Source organism: Capsicum annuum, chromosome 12 (assembly GCF_002878395.1).
Source record: "Capsicum annuum cultivar UCD-10X-F1 chromosome 12, UCD10Xv1.1, whole genome shotgun sequence".
Classification (NCBI taxonomy): Eukaryota; Viridiplantae; Streptophyta; class Magnoliopsida; order Solanales; family Solanaceae; genus Capsicum; species Capsicum annuum.
In genome coordinates, this window is record NC_061122.1 from 42,976,602 (window position 1) to 43,001,171 (window position 24,570).

General features: G+C 32.1%; 1 protein-coding gene across 1 annotated transcript; it reads right to left on the minus strand.

Moving 5' to 3' along the window:
* Window positions 1-17,648: 17,648 nt before the first annotated feature.
* On the minus strand, window positions 17,649-21,623 carry LOC124889597 (uncharacterized mitochondrial protein AtMg00810-like). The gene is made up of 3 exons (XM_047401558.1): window positions 21,122-21,623; window positions 17,992-18,139; window positions 17,649-17,892 (listed from the first exon to the last, which is right to left on the minus strand). Exons 1-3 carry the CDS (start codon window positions 21,621-21,623, stop codon window positions 17,649-17,651), a joined length of 894 nt encoding a protein of 297 aa, XP_047257514.1.
* Between the last annotated feature and the right edge of the window lie 2,947 nt (window positions 21,624-24,570).

Consider the following 24,570-nt stretch of genomic DNA (forward strand, 5'->3'; position numbering starts at 1 on the left):
ATGGGTGTTGAAAAAATATGATTTTTTTGCCATTTTGGGTAAAAAAATCTGATTTGTCTGTCATTTTTTGTGTGAAAAATGGTAATGAAGATGATGAAATGGCGACACCTCTTATTTCCAAGAAATTTGAGGTGAAGATTTTAGTAGGTAAATTTGAAAATTGGGTGAATGAGGTGGTAACTTCTGGTGGTGGTGTTGCAGTGGAGATTAGGTGGAAAGGTCCACCAAAAATAACATTGAGTTCATTTAGGAAAACAATGAAGAGGAATTGTATTAGAGAATAATTGGTGAAAAATGGACTAAATGGTGTTGTTTTGGTTGAGTGTGATGAAGAATTTGAGAGTTTGTGAAGCTTGTCTGGTTATAAAGACAATGTGTTTCATCCATGGGAGATTGCCTTCAAGACAGAGTTTGAGGTTCATTGAATTTGTATTTGTTAAATTGTAATTGAAAATTTAAGTCAAATAGAAAAATATTTAAGCTATTTGAAATGAATTTTATGTCCAATTTGTAAGCAAGTTTAAAAATGAAGGTTGTTAGAGGTTTTAAATAGAAATTGTTAAAATGGAGGTTTACAAAGAAAAGAAGAATGAGAAGAGAGAGTAGAAAAAGAAGAAGAAGAAGAAGAAGAAGAAGAAGGAGGGAAAGAGAGAGGAAACAAGAGGAAGGGGTGGTGGTGTTTTTTTTTTTTTTTTTAATTTATTTATTTTAATATTTAATATTTTTTATATATAAAAATGACGTGGAAGATGACATGACAGCTGATGTGGGACAGTGTGTTATACTCACTAAAAAGTGTTTAAAATATTGCTTTTTAGTGGGTTCAAGGGTCCAGATGACAAACATGTAAGTAGGAGTATCCACATTACAAAACAGACATAATACAAGGGTCCACTGAACCATTTTGCCATTTTATATCTCTGTTTTGAGAATTTTTGTGTGTAAAGGTGTTTAGTTGTATTATTTTGATATTCTATTATCATATTATTTTGTTATAGTCAACAGGTGGTAGATGAGTGTCGGACGACTTTGAGAAATTTTTTATGTAAAGGTTAGATTAATTATATTATTTTGATGTCTCATCATCGTATTGTTTTATTGCAGTTTACAGGTGTTAGATGAATGCCGATCAGCTTTGAGAAATTTTTTTGGTAAAGGTTAGGTTTAATTAAATAAATCCTCCAAAAGATGTTGAATTTACTTATTATATTCATCTTTATTATTTAAACAAATATCCTATTTAGTGTAACAATTGAACTCAATAAACTGAGGTACACGCGCGAGGCGCGTACACCTAAACTAGTATGTATATAAACATATACAACTGCATGAATGTTTAATGTTGTTTTACCCTTTTTACTTGTCTGCAGGGGGTCTACTGCTTTTCAGTCAAATCAAACAAAAGATGCATCCGATTTGCAAATTTTAATATCCGATGAGCTTTTTCAAAGCATTAATTTGAATTATGTACATTCTGAGCCGGTTGTTCAAGATGATTTTCGAGTATGTATAATGAATATATTTTTGAGATTATGTCATTTCTAATTGGCAGAATAAACTATTTTTTATTTTTTTGTAGACCTACAAAGAGGATTCAGATATGAGTGCAAGTACATCGATTTATGGTGTGGCTGAAAATCATTCAGAGGAGCAAATTAGAACACCAACAAACTCATGTATTAACCAACAATGAAAACGGAAATGATTTAATTTGGTCAGATTCACAAATCACAATCTTCGATGAGCTGTCACCTAGTCTCAATGCCTACTTGAAACAAAAAAAAAACATCGTTGTAAATTCATCAACAAATCGTGAACAACAAACTCCAAGTATTAGATGACCGTCTAAATTCAAAGAGTCTCCATACACAATTAAGTTTGGTTCAGCAGCTGGTAAGTACACTAACTTATATATATTTTTTACTGTCATATGTTTGTACTATCTTTGTATTTTAAACAAAGTGTAAAACTTTTTTGCAAATACATTTTATCATTTAGTTTTTTGTATTATGTAATTACATAGGGAGCTCAGCACGGCGATTACATACATTCTCTCAGAAGCATTCTTTTGTTTCCCACCCAATTCATGGGATAGAGGACACAAATGTTGTCAACAAGTTCTTAAAGTGAGTTTCAGTGGACCTTTTTAAAGGTCATGCAAAAAAGTATTTCTGTTCAAATCATCAATATTGTTTTTTTAATGATTTTATGTTTCATGATATAGCAACGTATTGAATAAATTAATATGATGGGAAAAGAGGAGCATTACAAGAAGAGCAAGTCAACCATACCAATTATGCATTTTGAAGTTCAAACAGTCAAAGATAAAAAATAATTCTACATTATGGGTTTTGCTGATTAGTCATGGACAAAATTTGTAAGTAGATTATTATTATGTATTTCATTATAGAGTTGTAACACAAATCAAAATACATATAATGTTACATAAAATACATATGATGTGTCAAAAATACATATGTTGTTTCTTATATGTATTTTATATATGGTGTGTTAAAAATACAAATAATGCTTTTATCATATACATATGTTGTGTTCCAAAAATACATATGTTGTTTCATATATTTATTTTACATTGGGTGTATATATGTAGATGTAGTTTACATATCAATTTATACATATGCTATTTTTAGATTTATTCTAAAAATACATATGTAGTTTACATTACATATATATGTTCATTTTATATAGAACTTGAATGTTCTTATATTTGTAGTATTACTTATTGCAGCAAATTGATATTTGGTTTTACTATTTGCGGAAGAAGTCAAAGTATGAGCCCCACATCACATACAAATATAACAAAGTAGGTTGCAACTTTATGAACATAGTTAGAACTGTGATTGAAGTTTATTCTTTGGATGATCCAACTCTTAATGTGGGAGGACATGAGTACCATCTAAATGAATACATTAATGAATTCCGTATGCATGCTACAATACCATGGCATATAGTTGACAATATTTTTATTTCTATCAATATAAAGGGCAAACATTATTGGGTTCTTGTTGTTTTATCATTTTCAGAGAGGTACATATTCATATACGATTCATATGAATCTTCTGATCATTATGTTGTTCTTCTTGCTGAGATCGAGAAATTAGCGGAGATTATCCCTTTATGTCTCAAGGCTTGTAATTTCCATGAGAATAAAGCTATTGATCTTGATAATCATCCAAGATACAAAGATAAAGATATGCTGAACCTTTTTGATATGTTATTTATAGAGGATTTTCCTCAACAACCAAGTGAAAGCTTGTAAGTATTTTAATATATATATATATCGAATCTCTTAAGTTTGTACAAAATATATTTTAATTATTATTTAATATTTTTGTAAGGACTGTGGTGTGTATATGATTACATATGCAGAGTGCCTTTCTTATGGTCAAGACATTTCTTCGATTGAGTTCAATCTCAAAATACTTCGTACAAGATATGCTTCACTAATGTGGGACTACGGTATAAGAAAATAAGAAGCTAAAGCTCAAAGTGACGATAAAGCACCATTGGGGCCTGTTAGAAAAAGCAAGATAATAAGTCTCACAGAAATATTTGAAGTCTTATTATTGATGATTTTATTTCATTTTGTATTTGACAAGATTTAACTGAATGTTGACAGTAATTTAGTGCTGTAGTTTTTGAGACTTATTTTCTATTTTGAAGTGAATGAAAGTTATTCGTTTTGAAGTGAATGAAAGTTATTCATTTTAGTCTTTTTATGTTGGATATGTTTTCGATAATTATATAGTATGTGTTTTATTCTAGTGTACAGTTATATATATATAGATGCAGTTTACATTTCAATATATACATATATAGTATTCAGATTTATCTTCAAAATACATATGCAGTTTACATTACATACAAATATTTAATACATATAAGGCTTTGCATATACTTATGCACTATATATATGTATTTTAAGTTGATTTATATATATATATTTTACTCTGTGTTCATATAATTTTAAATACATACGCTGCTTTATATATGTATTTTACTCTATTTTCATACAATATCAAATACATACACTGCTTGATATATGTATTTAAATATGTGTTCATACACTATATAGTTTACTGTGTTGTTATAATAGATTGTTTGGCAAATATCATTTAGCCAATTAATAAAAAACTATGTTGTTAACTGTGACGCTTAATACAAATAGACAACTATACAAGTAAATATTATAAAAGATATTGAAGTACATATAGTTCACCATATTTGAATTACAACATAGTTATCAAATACATTTACCCAAAAGCATACGTATTTTTCAAAGAAAAATCATATGTATTTTTCCTTTCAAAATTAGAAATATATAACTGTATTACTTATTGTCATTAATAATGCTTTATAATAAATGAAATATAAATATCATAATTTTTTTTTAACAAATGAGTTCATTATTATGAAAAGTGTAAATGAAATTATAAAGAAAGAATAGATTAGAACAAATGTATCATTTACGATATTTTCTACACGAATGTTTATTGTGACTTTTAGACCCACAGCCATTGCATGAGTTGATGTTCTTCTTTTCAAACATATCCCTTCTCGATTTTTCACGATCTTTCTTTGCAGGTCTTTCAGGAGGTCGTTTGTATTTCGGAGGCAGTACTATTTCACCAAGTATGATTTCTGAAATTATCCAGCCATTTCTATATGGCAAAGGATAGATTGGAACATCATTAATTTTCAAGACAGTTTTTGGCTTATACAGATCACAACTATGTGGCCCCTTGGTGAAATTCTTTCTATCCAAAACCACACACGCATGTGTACATGGTATCTCATCTAGTTGAAATACATTACATGAACATGTTTTTTTCTTAAGGCAAACAATGAAATGCTTTTCTTTGCCATGCACCATGTAGACATACTCTGTGGCTGGTACAACCTGATATTATTTTAAAAAAATAAATTTAAAAAGGTCAAACGCAAATATGTAAATGTATTGCTACAAAAAGATGTAAAATGTATATTTGGTTATTGAAAATACAGCTGTAAAAATACAAATATACATATTGCTCACTGCATTTGTATTTTTTGCTTACTGTATATGTGTGCTTATAAATACAACTACAAATAAATTCATACCAAGAAATTTCACAAATATACATATTGCTTACTGCATATATATTTTATTTCATAACAGAGATTAATGCATATGTATTTAACAAAGAACATTGAGTACTACATATTGCTTATTGCATATGTATTTTTTTTTTGCATAAAAGAGAACATTGATTACCTTAATTTTTTTTAAAGAACATACGTCCATAGATATTTATACATACAATTACAAATAAATTCATACCAACAAATGCTACAAATGTAAATGATCATACCATCAAACGAGTACAAGCTGCCTCATTCTATTTGACTATGACACTAAAATTTTCAATTAGAATCGTGCATGTATATGATGCCTCCTGTCTATTTTCGCAGTTTCATCTTTCAAACATCAATCGAACTTGTTCTATAAAATCATATATCGATAGTTCTCTAGCCGATACAAGTACACCATTTATTGACTCAATAATGTTTGATATCAAAGCTCATCCTCTACGAACTGTTGCATAGGACCTAGCCCACTTATCGTAATCAATCAATTCCAAGTATTTCTTCACTCTAATATTAACTGCCTCTACCTTTTCCATTAACTTGTGAAATTCAGACTTTGAATATGATTTGACCATTGTATAAAATATCTCCGATAATGCATCATGTGACTTTCTGTAAAAAAATTCACGTTCCCCCATAAATGTCACATACATGTATAATGCGGTACATCTTTGTACACATCACCAACAACTTTTATGATGCTTGCTTTCCAATCAGAAACAACACACATGTTTTGTCTTTCCTCGTATGCTTTCTTTAGATTCTCAAAGAACCAAGTCCAATATGTATCATTTTCTGAATCAAGCACATCATATGCCAAAGGAAATATATGTCCTGTATATGTAAACACAATTTGCACAGTTATATATAATTACATATAGTAACTACATATGTATTTATTACAAATAAGTTGTAAATATGTATATATTTTTTCCAAAAGTAATTTCCAATACATATACTAAAATGTAAATATACAACACACACATACATTATTAACTTTACATGTTTCATTCACAAATATTTGAAAATATATATATTTTTTAGAGATATGTATATAATAGTTAGACATATGTATTTTTTAGAGATATGCAAAAATACATATAACAATACAAACAGGTCTACAATGTATTATAAAATGTTACTTACCTACTCCATCCATGGTACAGGCAGTTACAAATGTCCCAGTATACATTTCTCTTAGATGGCTACCATCAACAACTACAACAGATCTACAATATTCGAATCCTTTAATGAATGCATGGAGAGCTATAAATACATATAAGAACCTATTTTCATCCGTCTTCTTCATTCTTATATGTAACTCAGGATAAGTGTTGTTCAAAACATATAAGTAGGATGGTAATTTATCGTACGATGCTGATGGTTTCCCCTTCAATTCTTCTAACGATCTTTCATTGACCCTCCAACATAAAATGTATGTTAAATTCATACCAAATTCTTTCTTCATGTCACTTTTGATTTCAGTTGCACTGTATTTTCGTTTGTGATTTTTGAGTTTTTGTTTAACCATACCACTTATCAACATACTTGTAGCATGCATCTTGGAATAAATTTTTTCCTTCAACGGACATGTATGTTTTGGTACAAATTCTCTAATTTTGAACACCCCAGAATCTCCCATACCTGAGGCATGACATAAAAAATCATAATTACCTGATTTGCACACCAATGTGTAACTACATCCAACAAATGAAAATACAATTAAAATACAAATTCAAACTCATTTTAAACGTGAACAAATTAATCTAGAATGAACTTATCGTTTCTTACTTGACTTTTCACTTCGTGTTTGAAACTTCTCTCTAATTGGATAATATTTTCATGACTGACTTTAAATTTTTTTTGTCAAGTATACCTGGTCAACCTCAATATTCTTATGATGTGGGTCTGAGATAATCACCTGAACCGTATCCATCTCAAATACATCTAATGCTGTTGTATTTTCAAAAACCACCAATGCACCTTCAGTATTTGTATTTACCACATGATGCGAATAGTTACAGGCGTCTCTTATTTCAACAGAACATACCGATAAACTTTCAAAGGTGCTCACAACATCTTTCTCCAAAATGCTTACATATAAAGAAAGACAATTCATGTCTTGTATCTCTTTCTTTTGCAAAATAAACACCTTTAAACCCATATCATTATGTATTTGTATCTGCCCTGCATTACCAGTGATTTGATATTCAATTTACATACATTTGCTGCTAAAATCCACACTAATGTGAGATGCCAAAAGATTGTATAGTTGATTGTATGACGCTGTCGTACTCAACAATATTGCATCAGTAATGTACTCTTCATAGTTTTTTCATACCTTTACCTTCCAGAATGCTTCACAAGAACTAAGATGCTTCCCATTTGCTAATGTTATCACAAAAATACATATAAGTAAGCTGTCAATAATTATAATATACATATACAATTACATATGAGTACAAAAATATAAAAAACAACTACCAAAATATACAAATAAACTTATAATTATACAATTGGGCACTAAAATATTCAATTACAATATGAAATACAGAATTTCATAAAAAAATACAATATAATTACAATATAAAATTACATAAAAGATATTCAAACAAACATGTACAGTTATAAACATATATAAAGTTTATATACACAGCCAAAATTTCCAGCCATAAATACAATTACAAAATTTTTGTTCAATGTAAAATACAAACACAGCCATAACACCCATATTCCAACACAACCAAAAAATTCATAATCAAACTTTAAGGAAATACAAATATAATCTTAAATTTTGAGAATCAGAACTCCAAAAAATTATTTTTGAGCAGCTTGAAAAATGATTTTGATCACTATATTGTTCGATCAGTTCAATTTACTGTTTCATTACTTTTTTTTTCTGAGTTTTGTTTAGAAATTATTCAAATACAATTTAACAATGAAACAAATAATTTGAATGAAACATCAATAATGTCTCAATTTTTTTTTAAATGAAATAGCAATAATCATTCGTAAAAATATTAAGAACAATTATTTTTTGATCGATTTCAAACATATACCTTACGATTTCAAACATATTTTTTGATCGATTTCAAACATATTTTTTGAAACATTACTAATGAAATTCATATGAGAAAAAAATATTACAATTAAATACCTTCAACAACAGTAATAGTTGAATTTAAATTTTCGAAGATATTGAATAGAAGAAGTTTCAGTTGAATTTGATATTTTTTATTTTTTGGATGAAAATGTTATTGTGAAACTAAAATTTGAATTTTGATTTTGTTTGGTAACAAGTAACGGAAATCACGTTCACTAAGAGTTTTTAATGGCAATGGAATCTCCATATTTAATTCATGGATAATTGTACCACATTTAACTCAACTGATTTGAGTTAAATATGGGTAGTAAAAGAATTTGTATATGTATTTTTATAGCAACAGTTTGTTCAACATACAAAATTCAAGTTGCTACTTTATGTAATTATGAAAGTGTTGCTATGAATCTCATAATGAAGGTCTTAAGTATGTTATTAGGGAAAATTTCATGAGTAGCAATCTTATGTCCATAATTAGGAGTTACATACCAATTATTTTATAATTACCTGAAATAGCAACTTATATTTTATATTTTATAAACTTGTTGCTACTAAAATACATATACAAATAGATTTAATGCCCTTAATTTTTTCAAATCAGTTGAGTTAAATTAGGAATAATTATTCTGTATTTAAAGCTGAAGATTCCTTTTCCTTAAATGGCTTCCTCTAACCATAATTGTTGTTATTTTTTAACAACTCAGATCAAAATTTTAAAAAATATTTTATAGTGTAGTTTTCAACAACTAAAATCAAATAAAATCAATTGAAGATTTCTATCTTCACGAACTTCAAAAATTTAAAATAAATCATCATTGATGTTACAGGTATTGAATCAAAAAATTATTTTTGTATATGAATTTCAACAGCTTAAAATGATTTCATGTTGTTTGATATTGTTTTTATGTCTTTAATAGTTCTTTCGTTATTTTTTTTTAGCAAATAGTTTTTTAAATATTTTGTATATGAATTCAAAAAATAAAGGCGACTGTATAATTTTATTGAATTAGATGAAAATCAAACTGATCGTGTTAATTTTTGCTATTTTGATACGTTAAATAGTAACTTACAAGTTTTTTTCGAATTTCATCGAATTATATAGTTGATTAATCTTTTTCTGTATTCTGACTAGTGAAATTATAATCTTCTAGTTTTTATTTGTATATACTGTTTGCGTTTGTATATGTTGATTATGTTTGTATATTTATAGTTTTGTTTGTATATTTTAATGTGTAATTGTATATTATCAGTTTATTCGTGTATTGTAATTTATTTATATATTTTTTACGAATTTGTGTATTTTAAAATTAAATTGTATATTAAGTTAGCATTTGCATAATTAGAATTATGTTGTATCTTTTGATTGCAGTTTTAACTTAATGCTTAAATTTGTAATTAAAATTGTTGTATTTTGTAATTTGTTATTTTTGATAATATTTTTTATGTGAAGAAATTGGCAATGAGAATCATCTTTGTTCTTGTGAAGCTATGGGAGATGGACATATGAACAACATTATGAAGAATACATCAGTGATGCTATGTTGTTGAGCACGAATGCATCATACAATCAACTATACAATTTTCTGGCATCTCATATTAATGTGAATTTGAGCAGCAAAAGTATTCAAATTGAATATCAAATAATCGGTAGAGTAGGGCAAACATGTATACATAATGAAATGAGTTTAAAGGTATATTTATATCTTTGTTTGAAACTTACATATTCAATTGCGTATGTGTATTAACAAAGACAATGAACAACATAATTTTATATGTATTTGTCTGTATGTATTTGATAAATATGTAGTTAACACATGTGGTTACCTATATGTATTTGCTAAAATGTGATTAATTCTTAAATCACAATTCAGTTATTTGTATGTATTTATAAACTTTATTTAAAAATGCATATGCAATTGGCTATATATATTTCTACCTTTTTTCAAAAGATACATATACAACTGCCTATTTGTTACCTATATGCATTTATTAAATATATATACAATTTTCTATATGTATTTGCAACTTCTACTTAAAATAGTACTAAAAAATTGAATAGTACACATAGTATACAATAATTGAAAATAAATAAATATGCAACATAAAATTAAAATTAAAATCTTTCATTTAATTCAATATAGTATGAATCTCCAAATATAATAACATAATATAACATAACTGTCAAATACTATTCCACTACATCACTGTTAATGTAGAGATAAAATTTATCAAATTTAAAATACAAAAAAATTATCGACGTTTCCTATAGCAAATAAAACTTTCCTCTTGCTTTCAACTTATTGTTTAAACTCTTTGCTAAATCTTCAAATGATACATATAAGACATAAATCTCTCCACATATGCTACAAATGTGTGTGTATATATATATACATATGTCAGCACATATCTCAGCGCAAATCTCTACAAAAAAATATTTTATTACACTGAAAAAGCACACACACTAAACACATTACAAAAATACATATACATCTGCATATGTATTTACATAATACTTCACTAATCCATATGTATATATATATATATACATATATGACATAAATCTCTACACATATGCCCCAAATGTATATATATACAAATGTGTACAAATCAATGCACAAATAAGTAAAAATCTCTACATATATCTGTATTTGCCCCAAATACACACACACACACACATACTACTAGATTTGTATATAAACACAAATGAGTACATCTTGACTAATAAATACATATACAAATTGCTTGTTCGTCTTAGTCTTCTTCTAAATCATATTCAGAAGAGTTTTCAACATGATGACTTGAAATTCTACTTGATTCTTCAATTTATTTTTTTTTGAAATCTTTGTAATTTTAGGAATTTTGAAGATGATAGTTTTTTCAACCTTTTTAATTTGTCTCATAATATTGGTCATCTTCTCAGGATCGTTATGATGCTTGGACCTAACTTCTTCGATACTCACTAATTTCTTCGACCGTAAAGGAGTAGAAACAACATTAAAAACTCCATCTTGATTTAGTCCAAAAATAAATGATGGTGGATTATTAGAAATAAAATTGATAAGTCGTATAGCCCTATTTGATGTGTGTTCTATCATTAGACCAAACCTTGACAATCATACAAACAAAAAACTCAAAACCAACAATGAGAATGGTGTATAGAAAAATACAAAAAATAGAAAAAAATATAATTTGTAAGTGATAACATGCAATAATTAAAATCTTATAGTTACCTGATTTTATGGAATACGATCTTTATTAAAGAGGCGAGAGAAATGTGAGAAAAGGTAAGGAATAGAAAGAGAAATCTGAAAAGTATGAGAAATTTGAAAAAAATAAAAATAAAAGATAAAGTTAGAAAAAAAGAAGATAAAATTGAACTAAAAGTTGCGTGAAAGGTGGTACGTTACCCCCAACACATGAAAAGTGGGTGACCCCACTAAAAATATGTTATTTTTGCTACAAAATGTAATTTTGTAAAAGTATTATAATTTTTCTTAATTGTGGTCTTAAGTTTGTCACTTTCTGTAGTTTTTATTATTGAAAAAACTTGTGTAAATATACCCCTTCAGTCATTTTTTTAAAAAGTTTTTTTGTGGCCGAGTGGCCTTTTTATTGTTTAAAGGAATTCGGCTTCAAGGCCCGAAACCAAATAAAATTCTTTACATTGTTTTGGGTCCAATCAAAAATAGAAACCCTAAATCTAATTAATGACTTCACTCTCCAAATTGAGCTGACTTTCCAAATCTTTATCCCTAGCTTCATGTTGTCTCCTTTCTCGTTGGAAATTCACCATGTTTTCTCTTCATTTATTGGTCATATATACACTTGTTCCTTTCCTTAATGAGCTAAATATAGCAAAAGTTGTGTCTCTTGACCAAGGTATTCTGCGACTCTTCATTAATTGCATCTGCATCTGTGAGCTACCATTAAAATTGTTTGGATATGTAGGTGATTGGGGTGATGAAAGTTGTTCTATAAAGCCATTCAAAGATCCACTCCATAGTATGCATTTAATCTCCCTCTGTCATTTTCAAATCTTTTATTTCTATTTTTGACTGCTGTGGATGTTGGATAGGGTTGTATCAACACCTGAGCTTGCTGATTATCTTCTGTATTCCCTGCTAAAGCTGATGTCATTCCCCTTTGTTGTTGGTTATGTATTTTGTGTTGACTTCGTTTATCAAATTTGATTAGCTGCTGTAACTTTCCTAAAATAAGACCTCTTCTTCTGTAGATACTGTAACTATTTAGAATCAGCACTATGTATGCTCTATGTTGCTTGCTAAACTTGTACATGTGCCTGTATATATTCAGACCGTATCCTTAGTGCTGGTATCTGTGATTTTTTTGTGTTTATGATTCTTTTTCCTTTGATTGGTATTTGCTGAAATGAATTGAAACTTACTTTGCCATTTGTGTCCATAGCTAAGTTAGCTATGTAATCAGCTAGCAAGTTTCCTTCCCTGCAAATGTGCTTGACCTGTATCTCCATTTTTCCTGTAAATCCCTGTATGTCCTGTAGTAATTCAACCACCTCCCATAGGACTTTCCACACATTATTAATCACCTTGACCAGTAGAAAAGAATCTGATTCTACTTTCAGTTTTCTAATGTTGTGTTCCTAACAGTATCTGATTGCTTCTTGTATGACCCTCATTTCTGAACTATTTATTGTATGACTAATATTTTCCCCTTGTTCATAAAATAAATCTCCCTCTTCATTCCTTAAATAGAATCCATAAGCTCCAATCCCAGGATTTCCTCTGCATGCTCCATCCGTATTACACTTAACAAAGCCAATTTCTGGAAACTCCTATTTTACTACTTGATAATAAAGCCTTGAATTCTATTTCAGTACCCACTGTATCATCTCCTTCCATCTTGTTGGATACTCTCCTCTCTATTTCTACCTCTTCTTCAACAAGCATATCAGTATTTGTTCTACCCGATTGACCATTCCAAGTAAAGACAAGCTTCCTCCATGTTTTATAGTATTTCTTATCTTCCATAATGTCCAAATAATCACTGCTGGTATAACTCCACATAGCTGTTGAAGTCTTCAAGATCCTTGCATGTTTCATCATATTTTTACCTGATGTGCAAGTTCCCTTCCTTCCTCAGTGATACCTGCAAAATTAGCATAGAACCTCCATAGCTGTAAGGCTATTGAGGATGTTAGAAATAAATGCTCCATTTCTCTTGTTCACCTTGCTCACAACACCAACACCTTGACACCTCTTGTAATTTTATCTTCTTCAGGTGGTCATCAATAGGAACTGTTGCCTTCCAAACTCTCCATAGGAAGAAATTAATCTTAAAAGGAAAGTCCTTGTTCCAGATGTGCCCTACACCTCTTTCTTTTCATATTTTGATCTTAGTATATTCCAGGCTGATTTCACACTAAAAACTCTAATTTTGCTTCCCATCCACCATGCTTTATCTACGTCAACATGTAATTTGGGACTAATATTGTCCATTATATACTCTACTATTTCCTCAGATAGATATAAATTGAGCATCAGTTTATTCTATTTCCCATACCTTATGAACTGCCTAATCTCTACCTCTTTTGCTTGTTGATTAGAATCTTCAATATAATATAATGCCCCTTGTTTGGTCTAGTTTTCAAACCAGAAACTTGCTTTCCCTGATTTGATTTGCCACCAAATATTATGCTCAACTTCTTCCCTTACTTGAATTATCTCTTTTCCATATGGGTAATGCACCTTTACCTTGAGCTAGCACTGGATGATTCTTTTTGCAATACTTGTTCCTCATATAAGTACTCCAGAGTGAACCTGTTGATGTCCTAAAATTCCACCAAAGCTTTGTAAATAAAGCATCAGCAACCGAATAAAGTGACCTTAATCCAATCTTTCCTTCCTCATTAGGTCTACATAGTTCCTCCCAAGCTATCCAGTGCTTGCCCTTAACACCCCCTGTATTACTCCATAGAAACTTTGCTATAAGTTTATGTAGTTGCTCAATTACACCCTTAGGAGGATTCATAGCTGACATCAAATAAATTGGAATAGATTGCAACACACTCTTGATTAAGGTGTACCTTCACCCATAAGTTAATAATCTACTGTGCCATGCTAGAATTCTTCTTCTAACTTTTTAAACCAAATCTTCAAAGTGTCTTTTCTCCCTCCTCCCATAATATAAAGGACAACCCAAGTAGGTGAAAGGGAATGAGCCATAAGCAATACATGTGATTCTTCTGATTCTACTCTTTACTGCTGTTGGTACTTTCTCATAAGCATATATGAAGCTTTTTCTTAGATTAATCAGCTGACCAGACGCCTTCTCATACTCCACAAAAAAGTAGATTCTTCATACAACCTATTGAGAATCCTTGTTAGAACCTCTATTGCTATAATGAAGAGTGCTGGAGAGAGTGGATCTCCTTGTTTGAGATTCCTAGTTATATGGAAAAAACCATATGATCTACCATTAACTAGTACTGAATACTAGTTATTAGACAATAGCCTCCAAATCATGTCTATGATTCTCTTTGAAAAACCAAATTTCCTTATCACCTTGGTTAGATAAATCTAGTTAACTATATCATAAGACTTTGCCATATCCAGCTTAACCATAATATTATGATGCTTATTTCTTCTATTAATATCCCTAACTATTTCTTGTGCCAAAAGAACATTTTCAGCAATACTCCTACCCTTCATAAGACCTGTCTTATTTTGTGAAATTATTAGAGGTAACAGATCAACCAATCTTCCATGAATCACCTTAGAAATAACCTTACTAATGTAGGTGCTTAAGCTTATAGGTCTTAAGTCAGTAAATTTCTTAACTAACTCTTTCTTAGGAATCAACACTAAATTAGCATGAGTTATATATCTAGGTAATTCATACCAACAGAAAAAATAATAACCATGTTTACCACATCTTTGCTGATGACCTTCCAACAATTTTGAAAAAGCTTTCCTGAAAATCCATCTGGTCCAACAACACTTTCACTATTTAGAGGTATGAGGAATACATTTAAGCATGTCATACCCTTCATTTGTGTTTTCCTGCAAGAATTGTTTTTTAAAATAATCAACTACTTTTTCCCCAATGCTTTCCTAATCCATCAAAGTTACTCCTTACTCATTCTCTATTTTATGAACATGTAGTCTCTTTCTTCTCCCTCTAACATAATTGTGAAAGAACTTGGTGTTTCTATCACCATCATGGAACCATACCATCCCTGATTTCTAATTCCATAACTCTTCTTTAATGTGATAGTGCCTCCTTAAGTTTTCTTCTGTTTTCCTTAGTTCTTTCCTATTATTATCTGAAGCATTAACTTCCAGCTGCAATTCTTTCACCCTGATAATATCTTCCAGTGTTGCCACCTTATGAAAGATATTGCTATAAGTGTATCTACTCTAGTGTGCAAACACTTTCCTTATATTCTTCAGCCTTATATTAAAAATGTGGAATAAACTTTCTTCAACTGGAATATTCCAATTAGCTTTAACCATATCCATAAAAGTATGATACTGAACCCAGAAGTTTAAGAACCTGAATGTCTTTGGAAATCTTTCTTGGTACCCATAACATTTCACCAATAATGGACTATGATCAGAACCTTCTTTTATTAAGTGTTCAACCTCAGAGTTAGGAATTTACTGATTGAAAAAACTATTGCTCAAAACTCTGTCCAATCTTTTGAAAATACATGCCTCTTCTATCCTCACATTCCACCATGTAAAAGAACTACCAAATCAATTGTCTCATCATAAGTGACATCAAGTCCCCCCAGCTTCTCTGAATCATTAAGAATGACATTAAAGTCTACTCCCACTAGCCAAGATTTGTGTATCATGTAAGCAGTTCTTCTAATTCATCACACAATTCTAGTTTCTTAAGTGCATTGCATCTAATGTACATAGATTTTATCTAGAGCTCTTCCTTATTGACTGAATGGGTAAACTTTATAGTGATTCATTGTTGTTTATCATCGGCTACAACTCCTTCCCATTCATCACTCCAAAAGATCCAAATATTTGAAGAACAATTCACCATAACATTTTTCATGCCTAACTTTCTTCTATGATTTTCTATTTCATTGGGTCCCTGGAAAGGTTCCAAGAGAGATACAAAAGACAACTTACACCTTCTTTTAAGATCAATCACCCGATCAAAATAATTCTATGTGTTGACTGATCTTATGTTCCAAAATAGTATGTGCTCTGTCATTTGGAAGTATTAGGTTTAACTGAATTACTCCTTGTTCTTCTATAATTTGACACTTTATTTTATTTTCTCTAGTTCTCAACTCTCTGACATGTCTTGGTGAGAGATCTCCTTTTACACTAACTTCAGAAATATTTTTCTGAATATCTGCTTCATCCTCTGCAACATATTTCCCTTCCTTGTAATCTGAATGCAAAGCCTCTTTTGATTGCCCTTGATGTGTTTGTTCATTAAGACCATGTTGGGCTTTAGTTGATGATTCTTCACAATCCTCCTTAACTAAGGGTGTTACTAAGTCATCTGGTGATTTTTTTTCCTTCCCCTTTGCCTCTTGGATATTTAATGTTGCTTTCTCATGTGGACTCTAATCTATTTGAATTATTGTCATTTCATTCCCATCACCACTATCCTTTGATGTTTCTCCTTGTTTCTCCTCTATTTCTCTGTTTTCTTACTACTAACAGATTTGGATTGCTGTGCTTCCTTGTCATTCTGCTTAAGTATCATTTGAGAGCTATTCTCCTTTTTTCTTGGCTACCTCAAATGTCTTTTCAACCCATTTCATAGTAGACCTATTATCATGTATGTTTGGTGTTCCCTTTGTTACTGCTTGAGTACTGCTATCTTTCTGTTGTACAACATTGTCTTGATTTGCTGCACCCTTGACTTACACATCAGTAATATCCTTTGTAAGGACATCAAACTTATTCATTGTGTTAATAGCCTCCACCTGTGTATGTTCTCTCTATGACTCCACCTTTGTACCATACCCCCTTTATGCTGAGCACCACCTCTACCTTCTCTTCTACCTCCTCCATTTCATCGTCTCTATTTTTGAAAACTAGTATCTTGCTGTTTATCTTTGTTTTTGCCCTCGTCTTCCAAAGTTTTATTTTCCTTTGCTATCTTCTCCTTTTTAAGATTTGTCTCTTCTTTAGGGTTTTCTTGTTTATCATCCTTCAGGTATAGCTCTGGATGAATGATAAAACAATTTTTCTCTTTATGTCCTTGCAACTTGCAATTTTTGCGGTACTTTGGAAGATAATCATACTTAATCATTATCCACTTTGCTACAATATCCCCCGTCTTCTTCCTTATACCAATATTTACTCGCTTTGGGAGATCAAATAATAAATCCACCTCCACTTTCACCCTTGCACAACTGGGCCTGGTCTTATTACTAGTAGCCATATCAATTTGTAAGGGCTTGCCAACTGCTGCTGCTAATGATTTTTTTTTTTCCAAAAAAATTGGGTGGAAGAGCTGGCAGGGATATCCATACAATTGCTATCGACGTCTCCTCTTGTGGATCAAACAACGGATCCCACTTTAAAGTTCGCATAGGATAGTTCCAATTCCTATGTGCTATGTGCAAAATAGGTTTTGATAAGAGGTTGACGTAATCCTCCATTCTTGCTGCTCTTATCAACACGTATCTATTACATAATAATCCAATATTTACATCTCCTTTGAGTTCGCATTGTTTGGGTATTAGCTTCTTCAGATCTTGAATATCAGGTCATCCATATGAGAACTTCCCTACTACTGCATATTCCAGATCTTCATTAACAATTATCTGAGATACTTTCTCCTCATCCCAAACTACTCTTGGTTCTATATACAAATACGTCAATGGTTTAACAGGAATAACAACCCTTTTTGCCACTTCCGATTGTAACGTGGCTGCATATGTACATTCAATGATAGGGCATGCAACATTCGTGACATGAGCTTGTTGGCCAACCTCCGGTGGAGGGTGGCTGACGAACCTTAAGGCCAACCGACGATCAAAACTAGTATAACATGGCCAAAGTATACACTATTAATATGCTTTGATTGTATATGCATGTAACGTCTAAGAATGTATATGCAAGTATAGCATATATACAAAGTATACAATAGCTATTCTTATACGTTTTGTAAACCACAAGTCTGAATAGTTTTAGCTGTAATTTTCTCATTATTGTTGTTGTTCCCAAATAGGCCACTCACATTGGCATCGATATTTCATTTGATCAATTTTCAATTTCAGTAGAAATAAATGGACATATATATGAAAATAAGGGATAACACCAGATTACCCCTGGATATAAGTACACTATCAATATGATTCGATTGTATATGCACGTAGTGTCTAAGAATGTCTATGTATGTATAGCATATATACAAAGTATACATTAGCTATTCTTATGTATTTTGTAAACCACAAGTCTAAATGGTTTTAGCTGTAATTTTCCCAATATTGTTGTTGTTCCTAAATAGGCCACTCACATTGGCATCGATATTTCATTTGCTCAATTTTCAATTTCAGTAGAAATAAATGGACATATATATATGAAAATGAGGGATAACACCGGATAACCCCTGGATATAAGTACACTATCAATACACTTCGATTGTATATGCACGTAGTATCTAAGAATATATATGTATGTATAGCATATATACAAAGTATACATTAGCTATTCTTATATATTTTGTAAACCACAAGTCTGAATGGTTTTAGCTGCAATTTTCCCATTATTGTTATTGTTCCCAAATAGGCCACTCACATTGGCATTGATATTTCTATTAGTTACAATGAGCTGTCAATGAGCTGGATACATGATTCACTTCTTAGCTTATTCTTAGCTCATCTTAACTCAAGTCTATAAATAGACTTATAACTGTAATCTTCAGGTGATAATAATGAAAATTCAATTTATGACTATCTTTTTCTTCTCCTTGATTGCAAGCTATCAAGTTGCAATTCTTTCATTTGACATGGTATCAGAGCCAGGCCCACCCAATTTATTGTTTCCAATATTAGCCCTCCCATCTTATATTGTCCATGCTCTAGATGTCCAGCCCAAGGCGTGCAGGGGGTGTTGGAGTCCCACATCAGTGGGTTAAAGGGTCCTTGGTCTCCTTATATGGTCATAGGCAATCCTCCCCTCATGAGCTAGCTTTTGAGGTTGAGTTAGGCCCAAGGTGTATTTCTTTATCATATCCCACATTGGTGGGTTAAAGGGTACTTGGTCTCCTTATATGGTCTTGGGAAACCCTCCCCTCATGAGCTAGCTTTTGAGGTTGAGTTAGGCCCAAGGTCCATTTCTTAATTATGGTATCAGAGCCAGTCCCACCCATTTCATTATTTTCGATGATAGGCCCCTCATCTTATATTATCCATGCTCTAGATATCTAGTCCTGGGCATATGGAGGGAGGGGGAGGGGAGGTGTTGGAGTCCCACATCTGTGGGTTAAAAGGTCCTTAGTCTCCTCATATGGTCTTGGGCAATCCTCCTCCCATGAGCTAGCTTTTGAGGTTGAGTTAGGCCCAAGGTCCATTTCTTTATCAGAGACCAATTACCCATCCTTTTTCTGATGTGGGATACTTAATACTCCCCCGCACGCCCAGGCTTCATTGACTGGAGCGTGGATAATATAAGAAGGGGGCCCAATATCGGTGAACAAAGATTATTACTCATCCCTTTTTGGGCCTCGTTAATTAGAGCGTGGATAATATAATATGGGGGCCCAACATCGGTGAACAAATATTTGGGATGGGCTTGACTTTGATACCATGTAAAGAATGGATCTTGGGCCTAACTCAACCTCAAAGCTAGCTCATGAGGGGAGGATTACCCAAATCCATATAAGGAGACCAATTATCCATCCTTTTTCTGATGTGGAATACATAAGATGCCATGATAAAGAAATAGACCTTGGGCCTAACTCAACCTCAAAAGCTAGCTCATAAGGGAAAGATTTCCCAAGACCATATAAGGAGATCAAAGATCCTTTAACCCACCGATGTGGGACTCCAACACCTTCTCGTACCCCAGGGCTGGACATCTGGAGCATGTATAATATAAGACGGAGGGCCCAACATAAAAAATAATGAACTGGGTGGGCCTGGCTCTGATACCATATGAAATGGGAGAATTGTAGCTTGATAAATTGCAATCAAGGGGAAGAAGAAGATAGTTAGAAGCTAAATTTTTATTATTCTCACTTGAAGATTACAGTTATGAGTCTATTTATAGACTTGAGTTAAGATGAGCTAATAATGAGCGAAGAAGTGAATCATGTATCCAGTTCATTGACAGCTCATTGTAACTAACTAATCATTGCATAACAATCTCTAACAACCTTCAACAACCTCTACAGCTGACTTAGCTATTGACTAACTAACTAACTAACTACTCCTATCAATATTACACCCAATGGAATAGGTAGTCGTGTATGTTTCCATGTATGTAGTACTTTAAAACACTCCCCCTCAAGCTGCAGGGTGCATAATGTTTAGCACACCAAGATTGCCAAGTAAATGATTATGTTGAGCAAGGCTCAGGCCCTTGGTAAGTAGGTCATCAAGTTGATCACTAGAGTGAACATAGAGAGCCTTAATTAAGTCATCTTTGATCTTGTCCCTGATAAAATGATAGTCAATCTCGATATGTTTTGTTCTCTCATGAAACATAAGGTTGTTGGCCAACTGAATGGCTGCATTACTGTCACCGAAGACTAAAACAGGAAGGGTAACATGAACCTTGAGGTCTTAAAACAAACCAACCAGCCAAGTGAGCTCTGTAATTGTTAAAGCCATGCTTCTGTACTCAGCTTCAGTAGAACTCCTGGAAACCATGTCCTATTTTTTTTATTTCTATGATATTAGAGATTCACCAAAGTGAATGGTATAACCAGTAACTGATCTTCTGGTGTTGGGGTAAGTAGCCCAATTTGAGTCACACCAGCAAGTTAAAGAAGCATCAGGCTTAGCCTTGAACCAGATACCTTGTCCAACAAAACCTTTAAGATATCTGAGAACCCTAGTAGCTTCTTCCCAGTGGGATTTCTTAGGGTGTTGCATGAATTGGCTGAGAGTTTGCACAAAAAAAGTAATGTCTGGCCTTGTAATAGTGGCATACATAAGTTTCCCAATAAGTCTTTGGTAAGATGAAATGTCAGATAGCAACTCATCATCTTGTGCACCTGTGGCATGATCATACTCAATAGATGTTAACTTGGCATTAGATTCTAGAGGGGTGATAGCTGGTTTAGAACCACTAAGCCCTGTGTCAGCAATCAACTCAAGAATGTACTTTCTTTGGTTCAATATGATCCCTGATGCTGATCTTAAAACTTTAATACCCAAAAAATACTTGAGATCTCCCAAGTCTTTCATTTTGAATTATTGATGCAACTTGATTTTGGTGGCGTTGATCAATGATGCACTACTCCCAATAATTAGCAAATTATTAACATATACGAGCACTATAACAGTGTCATTACCTTGATGTAGAGTGAACAGGGAATAGTCATATACACTTTGGGTAACTCCTCCTATTGACTATATTCTTTGGCCACTAACCTTGCCTTGAACCTCTCAATTTCACCATTTACAAGATATTTGATTTTGTATATCCACTTAGAACCAACAGTATTCTTCCTTTTAGGTAAATCAATAATAATCCATGTGTTGTTAGCTTCTAATGCTTGAATTTATGACTTTATAGCTTCCACTTACCTTTCATCTTGTACAGCTTGTTTAAAGTGCTGAGGCTCAGTCAAAGTTGTGAATTTGGTTAAATAACACTGATAAGTAGGACTTAGATTTTTATAAGACAAGCTGTTTCCTAATGGATGCTTGCATCTCTGGTTTCTGGAAGTGTCAACATAATCATGCATCTATACTGGTGGTTTACTTATTCTTGCTGGTCTACTGGAAGAAGGTTGAGGCAGGGAAGGTTCATCTTGGAATGTGTCTGCATAATTGGTGCCAGGTGAAGCTGCACCAGGTAGGTACTGCAGCAGCAATAATGCCATTCTCCTTAATTGGAGCATCTTCAGTGACACTCTCAGTAGATATTTCAGGAAATATTTCATCATCTATAGGGACCAAGAAGTCAGTGATAACTTTTTAAGATGAGTAAGCTTGTGTATGTTATGCTGGTGAAGAAGCAAAAGGAAATGTATCTTCATAAAACACTACATCTCTACTAACTAATAGTCTCTTTGAGGTAAAATCCAGCAATAAATATCCCTTTTGAGGCTCTGAATATCCCACCAATCCTGTAGATTTGGCCCTTTCTGTGAATTTATTACCTCTTAGTAAGATAGTCACATAACACAAGCATCCAAATACCCTGAGATGAGACAACTTAGGATCCTTGGAAAACATCAACTGAAATAGGCTATTACCATTCAGAACAGAAGATGGCAACCTATTTATTACATATACTGCAGCTTTTACACATAGTCCCCAATATTTAATGGGCAAGTGAGACTGAAACTTGAGGGCTCTGGCTATGTTTAATATGTGTCTGTGCTTTCTCTCTACAACTCTATTCTATTGAGGAGTGTGAGGACAACTGGTCTGATGCAGAGTGCCTAGGGACTGGAACAATGTCTTACATTGAGAGTTGATAAATTCAGTTACATTGTCAGATCTGATGGTTTTCACCATTATTCCAAATTGAGTTTTAATCATGGAAATGAATGTTTTAATGACCAGTATGGCCTCAGACTTTAACCACAACAGGTGTACCTAAGTGTATCTACCATGGTCATCTACCATAGTCAAGAAATAGTATTTGTTGTCAAAAGTAGAAGTTTTATATGGCTATGGGCTTAACACTAAGTGTGTTTTCGATCATATTTCACCAAGTTCTCTGCGCAACTTGAGATCTCTATCTTAGTGCATTTTCGATCTCTATTTTTAGCTTTTTTTTCTTCACAATTTAGATCTACCTTGCAGTTACATACTATCAATCATGGCTCCTAAAGTAGATCAAAGTGATCCACTTTTCATTGGTGCTTCTGATAGTTCCAGTTCCATACTTATTCCAATCAAGTTAACTAGTTCAGAAAATTATAGTTTATGGATATGTATTGCTCTCAGGGAAGAGAAAATTTGGATTTGTCACTGGAACCGCAACAAAGAGTCGTATAGAAAGGAGCTACATGAGTAGTAGGAAACATATAATACAATTGTGCTTTTCTAGATCATGAACACTGTGAGTGAAAGTCTGTTATCTGGAATTATTTATGCCATAAATGCTTGTGCATTTTGGGAAGATTTGAAGAAAAGATATGACAAGGTAAATCGTATGCATATATAATAATTGCATCATGAAATTAATATGCACTCTCAAGGTACAGATTCAATCTCAGCTTATTTTACCAAATTAAAGAGTTTATAGAGTGAGTATGATGTACTAGTGCTAAATCCTAGTTGTGATTGCCCTAAGTCTAGAGAGTACTCAGATCATATGTGTCAACTTAGACTCTTACAGTTTTTAAGTGGCCTAAATGAGTCCTATGATCAAGCTAGAAGAAAGATACTGCTCAAAGGAGTAACTCCTACTCTTAATCAAGCTTATGCCATACTTATAAAGGTTGAAATCCAATATTCAACTTGTATGATGACTGTGAATGACAGATCAGAACCACTTGCTATGCAAGTGAATCAAAATTATGGTTTTGGACAAAACAACACTAACTATAAAGGCAGAAAATATGATTATTGCCATATCTTAGGTCATACCAAGAAAACTTATTACAAGTTGGTAGGGTATCCAAATGACTGGAAGAACAGGAATAAACAAGGATACAACTCTAACTTCAGGTCATAGAACACTGGCAGTAATAATTATGGTAACAATTTTGTCAACACTGGTAACAAATTTTCTCAGGCTTCAACTATGATAGCTAGTCATGTTAATACTACTAGTTCTAGTCATGAAGGGACTCATACACTACTGGACAAGCCTCACATTCATTGAGGAGGAGTACACTCAGATTATGATCATGTTGAGCAAAGATACCAAAGATATGAAACAAGTCAATATGACAGGTATTACTACTTATTTTTTGTCCAAAGCCTATCCTGACAGTTGGATTGTAGACTCAGGGGCTACACATTATGTGTCTGCATATAGACACTTATTCAAAAGTAGTACCAAATTAGACACTAAACATTTGGACAAGTTGCACCTCCCAACAGGTGATAAAGTGACAATCTCACACACTGGAGAAGCCTATATTTTTGCAGATGATGTGATCAAAGATGTCCTACTTGTTCCAGACTTAAAACTTAATTTGTTGTCTGTTGCTAAGATAACCAAGGAACT

Bases quoted from the DNA above. Each gene is read 5' to 3' on its own strand.
- LOC124889597 (XM_047401558.1), bottom strand. From the start codon at position 21,623: ATGAAAGACTTGGGAGATCTCAAGTATTTTTTGGGTATTAAAGTTTTA. The intron at 18,140-21,121 runs GTGAATCTCTAA...GTACATATGCAG, and splicing joins TGGTTATACCATTCACTTTG to CCACGTTACAATCGGAAGTG. The intron at 17,893-17,991 runs GTTCTCATATGG...ATTATGTAATAG, and splicing joins GAATATGCAGTAGTAGGGAA to ATACGTGTTGATAAGAGCAG.